Source organism: Aristolochia californica, unplaced genomic scaffold (genome assembly GCF_029961685.1).
Source record: "Aristolochia californica isolate CCGP_79_NKW_82.1479 unplaced genomic scaffold, dmAriCali1.0.hap1 SCAF_13, whole genome shotgun sequence".
NCBI classification, from domain to species: domain Eukaryota; kingdom Viridiplantae; phylum Streptophyta; class Magnoliopsida; order Piperales; family Aristolochiaceae; genus Aristolochia; species Aristolochia californica.
In genome coordinates, this window is record NW_027181804.1 from 2,005,666 (window position 1) to 2,014,586 (window position 8,921).

The 8,921-nt window shown below is 38.7% G+C and overlaps 2 protein-coding genes across 2 annotated transcripts; one reads left to right on the forward strand and one right to left on the reverse strand.

Annotated features, from left to right (window-relative positions):
- Positions 1 to 2,196: 2,196 nt before the first annotated feature.
- Positions 2,197 to 5,532, forward strand: LOC137948586 (GDP-mannose 3,5-epimerase 2-like). Its single transcript, XM_068794677.1, has 7 exons — positions 2,197 to 2,282; positions 2,896 to 3,318; positions 3,837 to 3,930; positions 4,035 to 4,164; positions 4,241 to 4,373; positions 4,786 to 4,993; positions 5,093 to 5,532. The coding sequence occupies exons 2-7, from the start codon at positions 2,912 to 2,914 to the stop codon at positions 5,246 to 5,248; spliced, it is 1,128 nt and encodes a 375-aa protein (XP_068650778.1). The 5' UTR covers positions 2,197 to 2,282; positions 2,896 to 2,911; the 3' UTR covers positions 5,249 to 5,532.
- Positions 5,533 to 6,721: 1,189 nt separating this feature from the next.
- Positions 6,722 to 8,415, reverse strand: LOC137948456 (protein ELC-like). The gene has a single exon (XM_068794539.1). It carries the CDS (start codon positions 7,721 to 7,723, stop codon positions 6,722 to 6,724), a length of 1,002 nt encoding a protein of 333 aa, XP_068650640.1. The 5' UTR covers positions 7,724 to 8,415.
- Between the last annotated feature and the right edge of the window lie 506 nt (positions 8,416 to 8,921).

Here is an 8,921-nt window from a genome sequence, read left to right on the forward strand (position 1 = left end):
TTAGGAGAGAAATGTCCAAAGTTATCTTGTGTTTTTGTAAACCTATAGTAGGAAATTATAGGAAAAATGTGACAATCATTGAAATTTTTGAGTTTTTAATTTTTTAATATAAAATGAGGAAAAGAAAAGAAAAATAGAAGATACAAATGGAAGAAAATTAATCAAATATATTATCTATTTTAATAAAAATCAATAAAAACTTATGTCAAAGAAAAAATGGTTTTGCCTCTGATGGCATAAATAGCTCATAAGTATAATTTTACCAAAAAAATCTATAACACGTAGAGTAAACGGTTAGTAAATGTAACATAATAAGCTATTCTATATATCAATATGTGTATATATAGCTTATTCTATAAATCATATATGTTGAAAGATGGGCCCAAGCCCACAGACCATAGAGAAGTCTCAAAGGCCTACACAATGGTGGCATGATGGTAAATAAAGAGTCATCTCATAAAAATGGCATTAATGTAATTAGTTTATGATTTATGTCTCTTATTCACTCTTACTAGTGTGAAGGGTATTTTTGTAATATTAGTACTTTTGATATCTATAAATACAACTTAAGGAGAGGGCTATTCTTCCTTTTTCTTTTTCTCCAAATTCGTCACTCTTCCTCTTCTCCTCAGTAAAACTTTCTCGCCACAACTCTTTTTTTTCTTCTCACCCCTTAATCCTCTTCTATTGTTATTATACATAATGAAATCCTAAGTTTCAACAATATACTAGAATATAAATGTATGACAAACCTTTATAGAACTTAGATTTATACAACCTCAAACAAAAAAACTAAGTTGTTGGAAATGAGGAATCACAATAAAATAATGGAGCCAGGTCACAAGCTATAATCGATCATTTATTTGAAATTGATTAGGAAGACCAAATAGCAGCTTCTTGTGTCCAGTGGCAATTAAGAAATACATAGAGAGAAAATATTAAATTCTAAAAAAATAGGAAAGACGACGAAGAAGAAGAAAAAGAATAAAAACGAGTTAGGTGAGAGCCCCCCACATGGGTATCATTAACAATATCCATTCTACAAGATTCTTCATATGTAGGGATAACATTGAGTTTAGCCAAACTTGACCCCATGAGTTTGGTTTTTTTGCATTTGAATAATCTAATATGAGACAAGTAAGTATTACCTACCCATTATAAAAATATAAAACTTTACGATAACTGATATTATCATAAATAAAAAAATTTATCCAAGATTTGATCAGATGTTGATAACTACTCTTCTATCTTAATTAAGGATAAGCCACCGATCGATTTGAATTTGTTAGAACATTTTTTACTTGATTTATCTGTTCTTCTTCTTTTTTATTTTATTTTATTTTTTTTGTCTTCTTTAATGATATTCCAATCTAGTTGTTGAGACTTAAGATCTCGATGAATTATTTTTAAATAATTTTTCAAGCAAGAATCTCTATTTTACCAACATTAAAGTAAATAATTTATTTTATTATATATATTAATAAACATGATTTAATAATATTTATTTTAAATTATATTTAAAAAAAGTTAAAAAATAATTTTTTAGCTTTTGTATGTCCTTAAATTATTTATCTATTTAACCAAAGAAGAAAAACTGTGCATCTTAGGAGAATTGGGTATTTTAGTAAATTTACCCTTCTTAGGGAATCTTTTTTATTTTTTATTTGTGAGGAATCTTTCTTGCATATATCCCTTGGCCGTCAATGAATTACTAAAACACGCACGAAAAACATGGTGAAGTCTGAGAGTCTCTCACTCTAACGCTACGTGACATTTTCGTTCGTAAATTTTGGAGAAATTTCGCCGGAATGTGGGCCCCGGCACCGCCTAACTTGGCCCCACACTTCGCGGCGTAGTCCAAGTTTTTGGACAACAAAAACCCAGAAATGTTTACAGCAGGCAATCGGATGAAATATGGAAAACTTGCTCCCTAATTTACGAAGGAGATACCTCAGTATGAGAAGCTCATAAGAAGCTTTAATAAACAAAACCTGAATTAAATTTATGGTTGTGAAATTTATTAGTAATTTTAGCCTAAATGAGGAAGCTTAGGAAGCCCTTAGGAAGCTTCTTAGAAGCTTCGCATATTTGTCCAAAATGCTACATAAAGATTCCAAGGAATTTTTATTTATTGAATGGGTCCCATTTTTTCAGGTATATTTAGAAGCCGGGTGAGGCTGCGGATCTGCTCGTAGCTCGGAGAGCATTTCTTCTTCCTCTGTTCGCTGTTTATCTCTTGGGAGATTGTCTGTTCCTGAAACTCTTGATTCAGTGTTTTTCAGGTAATAATGCCCAACTTCTCCACTATATCTTTATTGTTGCCATCTTCATTTCTTTTCCTTTTTTTTTTTCTTTACTCTTTTAAGTTTTCTCTGGTTTATTTCCCTGTTTGAGCATTGGTGCATGGAAAATTTCCCCTTTTCGCCCGAGGGAACGTGAGGCCTTATGTTGTTTTATTCATTGAGTTCGTTGTTCTTTTTCTTCTTTTTTTTAGTTTTATTTTTTTATTGCGTGTCTCTTGCTATTTGGTTTCTTTTTGAGTTGTTCACTTATCTTCTAGTTCTGTCGTGTGTCGCGTACTTGGATTGTGTTGCTATCCCTTTTGCTGCCTGATTTGGATTTCTGTTTGGATAGGGTTTGATGTTGTTCTTAGTTTCTCGATTCTTTTGTTTGGTTTTGTGCTGAGCCCTGCAATTCGTTGTTGTTTGATTTGCGGATGGTTTTTTTTTTCTTTGTTGGCAATTGTGTCAAAAAGTCAAAAAATTCTTACTTTCTCATTGTTTTTCTGGTTAAGCTCCTTACAAAAGCCGGCTAGTTTTCCAACTCGTTCATTCTGCTACAGTATCTTCCAGCATTTTAGTTTTCTGCATGTTAGTAAGCTATTTTTATCTTCAGCTGCAAATTACACTAGATGGGGAGCACTACCGGTACCTACGGTTCCTACACTTACGAGGAGTTGGAGAGAGAACCTTACTGGCCCTCTGAGAAGCTCCGAATTTCCATCACTGGGGCAGGAGGCTTTATTGCTTCTCACATTGCTCGCCGTTTAAAGAGTGAGGGCCACTACATAATTGCTTCTGACTGGAAGAAGAATGAGCACATGACGGAGGACATGTTTTGCCATGAGTTCCACCTGGTGGATCTGAGGGTCATGGACAATTGCCTCAAAGTCACAAAAGATGTCGACCATGTGTTTAATCTGGCCGCTGATATGGGAGGAATGGGTTTCATCCAGTCTAATCATTCTGTTATTATGTATAATAACACTATGATTAGTTTCAACATGCTTGAAGCTTCAAGGATTAGTGGCGTTAAGAGGTAGTAACTCTTTGAACTTTTGCTTTGAATATTGTTTGTTTGCAACCTGTGTATCTATTCAACTCTTATCTCGTTCTGCTTGTAAAACTGGATCAAATGCAAAACAAGTTTGTATTAGATACAACACATTTATTCATGTGTCTCTATAGTGGATTAGTTTTTGGAGTTGCACTTTTAATTGTATTTTGTTTCTCATAACTTATTTTTTATCTGATTCTGTGGATGACATGTGATATGCATGTGTAACGACATAACTTTAATATCGAATCCATGGGATGTCTGTCAAATTTGTCGTATTGTGCTGGATACATGATGATAATTTTTAAACTAGGTTGTTCAGCTTAGATTCTTGGATATATGATTTATTTTGTCATACGCCGTTAGGTGGGTACTTTAGTTGCAAATACTGTATTTAATCTCTTTAGGATTTACTTCTTTTGCCTTTTTTACATCTGGCCTTTGGAATGGCAGCATTTGAGAAGGCTGAGAATCCGAAAACTGTTTAAATGATTTTGCAGATTCTTTTATGCTTCTAGCGCTTGTATCTACCCTGAATTTAAGCAGTTGGAGACCAACGTTAGCTTGAAGGAGTCAGATGCATGGCCTGCTGAGGTCTCTCCCTTTGCAAAATAAAATTAGATCTCTTCTGATGTTACTTGTGTATTTTAGAGTGTTGTCATTTATGCTCGGACTTACCATTTTTTCGTAACATGTAGCCCCAAGATGCCTATGGGCTGGAGAAGCTTGCAACGGAGGAGTTGTGCAAGCATTACACTAAGGACTTTGGGATTGAATGCCGCATTGGCCGGTTCCATAATATTTATGGCCCCTTTGGAACTTGGAAAGGTATGCTCCAATTGTATACATTTATGAAATCCCGCTTTTGGTCATTTAGTTGATATAACACTTTTTTCTTTTGCAGGTGGCAGAGAGAAAGCCCCCGCTGCTTTCTGCAGAAAGGCTATTACTTCGACCGATAAGTTTGAGATGTGGGGGGATGGGCTCCAAACTCGATCATTCACATTCATTGATGAATGCGTGGAAGGTGTACTGAGGTATGAAGTGGACCCACCAAATCTTCTTGTCTTCGGTGTGCACCCACTAGCTTTTTTAGCTTTATCCATTGTCATATGAACTCCTTTATGTACCACTCAATAGTCATGAAAAATATAGGAGCTTTTTGTCTTGCATGCACTACTTGCTTGCAGCATCTTCACCAATCTCCTATATGCACAATTATTTACTGTGTCCACTTTATTAAACCATCATATAAAATTTGAAATAGATGTATCAAGGAGTAAAACATTTATTTAGTGGTGCTATATAATGTAGACATGGCCATCCTCTAGTATTCCCTGTGTTATAAATGTTGCATAAGAATGTCATTGTAAAGCTGGAGTAATAAGTTATGATTCTTAAATTTGATATTTTGACATGAGATCCTACTAGTAACTGATACGTTTACAGACTGACAAAATCAGACTTCTGTGAACCCGTAAATATTGGAAGCGACGAAATGGTTAGCATGAATGAGATGGCTGAGATAGTGCTCAGTTTTGAGAACAAGAATCTCCCTATTCATCACATTCCTGGCCCAGAGGGTGTTAGAGGACGCAACTCAGACAATGCTCTGATAAAAGAGAAGCTGGGATGGGCGCCGACCATGAAACTGAAGGTATCCTGTTTGGTGCATTTACTTGAGCTGCCAGTGCATACTTAAACGTTACGATTCGTAGCTTTACAGCATTGGCCAACATTTTTACCCAATTTGCAGGATGGCCTGAGATTTACCTACTTCTGGATTACGGAACAGATTGAAAAAGAGAAATCCCAGGGTGTAGACTTAACTGTTTATGGGTCATCAAAGGTTGTTGGGACTCAGGCACCTGTTCAACTTGGTTCACTCCGTGCCGCCGATGGAAAGGAGTGAAGTCTGGAGTGTGTCGTGCAGGTTGCAGTCGACTAATGTGGTGGTACTTCCCACCATCGTGCTGGTATATGTGGAGAAATGGGACTGTTTTTCATCCCTGTGGATCAAGAGCGTTAGACTTGTGGCTACCGTTGTGGTATGATGTAACGTCCTAGAAATCCAGGAAATATTGTCTTCTCTGTGTTTAGAAATAAAGCTCTTATAATTAAGTTATGTCCATTGCTGCCTTCAAAACCAAATGTCCATCTCTGTAGCTACTTGAAATAATGCTTTTTTTGTTTTCATTGTTGGCTATTCCCTACCATGAAGTCGTTCTCTCAAAAGCAACTAGCACGATATACCAGTTATGATCAATCACAGCTCATTCTTGTCAGCTTAGTTGGACTTCTGGATAAAAGAGAGGTCATTTTCTGTGATTTAAGACAATCCTCATTTTGGCAAGTTGAGGCCATTGATTATATTTCTGTGGAGATGGTTATCCAGTGTATTGCACGGTAGAAGCATATTCTCCATATCTTTCCTCTCTGGGTAAGACAGTGATGGATGTGGCAATACTGGCAAGTTCAACCCAGCACTAATCAAGCCAGCTCTAAACTCCAAATGATATTCTCAAAAAGTGTGCTTATAAGTCGTATGCTTTTCCCTTTTCCTCTGCAGGACCCAGCAAAGTTTATGATTCCTTGGTTTAAGTGAAGTCGATATCGTGGTTTTGTCTTAAAGATAAATATTCTCATGAATCTACAGTGTCTATTCAAGAAAGGTGAAGGCAGATGTTGCTGTCATGGTGTGCCAGCACCAAAATCCTGCTTGTTGTATCTTAGACATGATTGATTTGCTATTATTTTTCTGCTAATGTTTGGTAGATCAAGCCTGGAATCCGTTGAGAAAAACTTCACTAAATCTACTAAGTCCCAATATTTAGTGCAGTTAGTTAATGGGATAATTATTAGAAACAATTTAAATTTGATTAATATTAGTATTAAACTTACACCTTGTTCCAGAAATAATAAATTTACGTTGATTCCGGAACACGGTAAAATGATAACGACCGGTATTCTCTTTACCGGTCACCTGCTAATCTCAAACTCGGAAGAGAAAATGAGTTGCAGGTAGGTAAACAAGCCAACTCCGTAGCTTACTGGTATCTACCATAGAAAATGATTTATATAGCTGACTCGTGAATTTGATAACGATAATGACGATTGACTGCTCCGACCAGAAAACCGCGTTATTCGTCTTTCATGGTGGACCGATTGAGCTTTCAATTCTTCTCCTCCTTCATTAACTGATAGAGACCCAGAAACCATCAGACAGTAGTCTGGTGATACTTAGAAGCAGAAGATTTGTTCTCTGTTACCAGTGAATGAGAAAACATCAGCTAAGCAAAGGCCAAGCTGAAAACCCAAAATGGACAGAGGCTGTTTCATCGATATTGAGCAGTTGATTCTAGTTTTTGTTGGGCTTGCAGACGATCTATGGAGGATACAAAACTGAGTTGTGTAGCTTCACTCGCATGGCCCTGTGGAAGAACTGTTCTCTAGCCAATGTTCTTATTTGTCTAATATAAGCTCCACAAGACACAGACCCATTCTGAGCTTCCTTGTCCAGCACCTCAATCGCATCTTCTATGGCCCTGTCTGCTGCTTCGTTCTCCAATATCTGCCTGGACTTTTCATCTTCTGCTTCAAACTTCTCACATGCATCTTGGGTAAAAGAACTGGTCAATCCACAGCCATTTTCTTTCGACCAAATTTGCAGGACATCCACTTTCTCCATCACCTGTTTTACCCTCTCTTTCAAGCTCGATTTCTCCTCTTCAAGCTCCTTAATCATGGTGACTGTGATCTGGGTCCTTTTCTTTAGTGTTACTTGGAGGCTGAGCAAGTCCTCTGTCTCATTCTCAACTTGGGTTCGCAGTGATGTTAAGTCATAGTAAAGAATTCCCACAAGACGATCAATGGCTTCCCTTTTTGATGGAAGAGAAGGGCGACTGTGATAGGAGGTGGAAGAGAAGTCTGAGAATGGAGGGTGATGTGTGAATATATGTACAAGGTTTCTGGTAAGGTCTGAAAGGTTGGATCGAGGATACTGCCATGTTTGGAGATAGGGAGAGCTGGCTGCGCCGGAGGTATCGACGAACGGGTGGCCACGGAGAATCGAGTAGGTCGGACTGGTGGTGAGGAAGATCAGCGGCGGTACAAATGGGTAGAACTGGTGAACCCAGATCGTCAAATGAATCGGATGTGGATTTGCAGAGACTGGGAGACATCCACTAACATTGAGAAGGTGAACGGAGGTTCCGTCGTTGTGAACAAAACGATCGGTTGAGGGAGAGAGAGATGGGAAATCTGCCAGGAGGGAGAGAAGGTGGTCTCTGATGATCCGCTTATGATCATGGTGAGTATAGGATAATGCATGCGGTCCTGCGCTGTAGAGAGCCGCATCAATGAACTTCTTCGCAGTTGATGGCGCCATTGTTGGGGCCGTTGAGACAGAAAGGAAGAAGAAGGATACTGCAAGGGGGTAAAGTGGGGTGGATCCATGGAGTTAAGAATTAAGAAGACTTGCGTGAGGAAAACAAGTGTGTAATTATCAGAAGAACGTTCAACCAAATGTTGATGACAAAGAGGGGACGATGACATTAAAGAATGCAACCAGAGACGACTCTCTGCAACTTCCGTGTTATGTATCTTCTTGACTTTGGATTGGATCAACCAACTCTGCAACACGTATCCCCTCTGTACCAAAAGATTGACCCATCGTCCCTAGTTCTGCAAGTTTTCCATCTTTGATAGATAAAATGAAGAAACGATTTCCAGGGCTTTTCGATAGAGATTGAAGCTTATTTTGTTTCTCTTCCTTCTAGTAGTGACTGATTAGTTTATCCAAAGAAATGAAGTTGATGAACGTACAAAGTAAGGTAATTTTGTAACTATCTTGGAAGGCGCTCAAGACACCCATGACCAACGTCACGAACGCATTCAATCTCACACTGAGCCGCGCTGTGTCCGACCCTACAGTCTGCTGCAGTCACCACTTAAGCACTCACCCATCTGCAAATCCAAATCCATGACGATGGAAAGTAAAACAAACAAACCCAGTTGTTCCGTCACAAGCAACATAATCCAAAGGGCAGGGACGGTGAAAACAGGGAAAAGCCAACGCCTCCGTCATCCACGGAAAAGCTTCATTAATTTTCAAGTCCCGGTTTGTACGTCACCGGTAGGACGGAATATCAGTCCCAAAGCTAGATCATCCTCCCTCCTGCCTGTCGCCTGTCCAGAAGAATCCTAGAAATCAAGCAAACTCTCGCAGAAGATAACGTGTCAGCTTTTTAAGGAAATAATTAACAGGAAACCCAACATGCTACGATCCAATCAAGGAATATAACCATTATTCTACTGTTTTCTTATTTGTGCATAACCGAGTGAGAGTGGTGGTGGTCGAAGTTTCCAGTGCCGGATAACGCCGGACTCCTCGCAGCGGAGGGAGTCGGTGGGAGGTTGCTTTCCGCAGAGCGATTTTACGTTTGTCAAAGACTCGGGCGGGTACAGACGCCGAAGAGTCCCACCAACCCGGGCCCACACATAAAGTGATAAAAAAGTTATGGGAGGAAGAAAATTTACCTGACCCACAGGTTTGATTGGGACCCACTGGCACACATAGATGGGCT

Excerpts from the sequence above, each read along its gene's own strand:
- LOC137948586 (XM_068794677.1), top strand. The coding sequence starts at position 2,912 with ATGGGGAGCACTACCGGTACCTACGGTTCCTACACTTACGAGGAGTTG. Across the intron at positions 4,165-4,240 it reads CCCCTTTGGAACTTGGAAAG|GTGGCAGAGAGAAAGCCCCC; the intron begins GTATGCTCCAAT and ends TTTCTTTTGCAG. Across the intron at positions 4,374-4,785 it reads TGCGTGGAAGGTGTACTGAG|ACTGACAAAATCAGACTTCT; the intron begins GTATGAAGTGGA and ends ATACGTTTACAG.
- LOC137948456 (XM_068794539.1), bottom strand. The coding sequence starts at position 7,723 with ATGGCGCCATCAACTGCGAAGAAGTTCATTGATGCGGCTCTCTACAGC.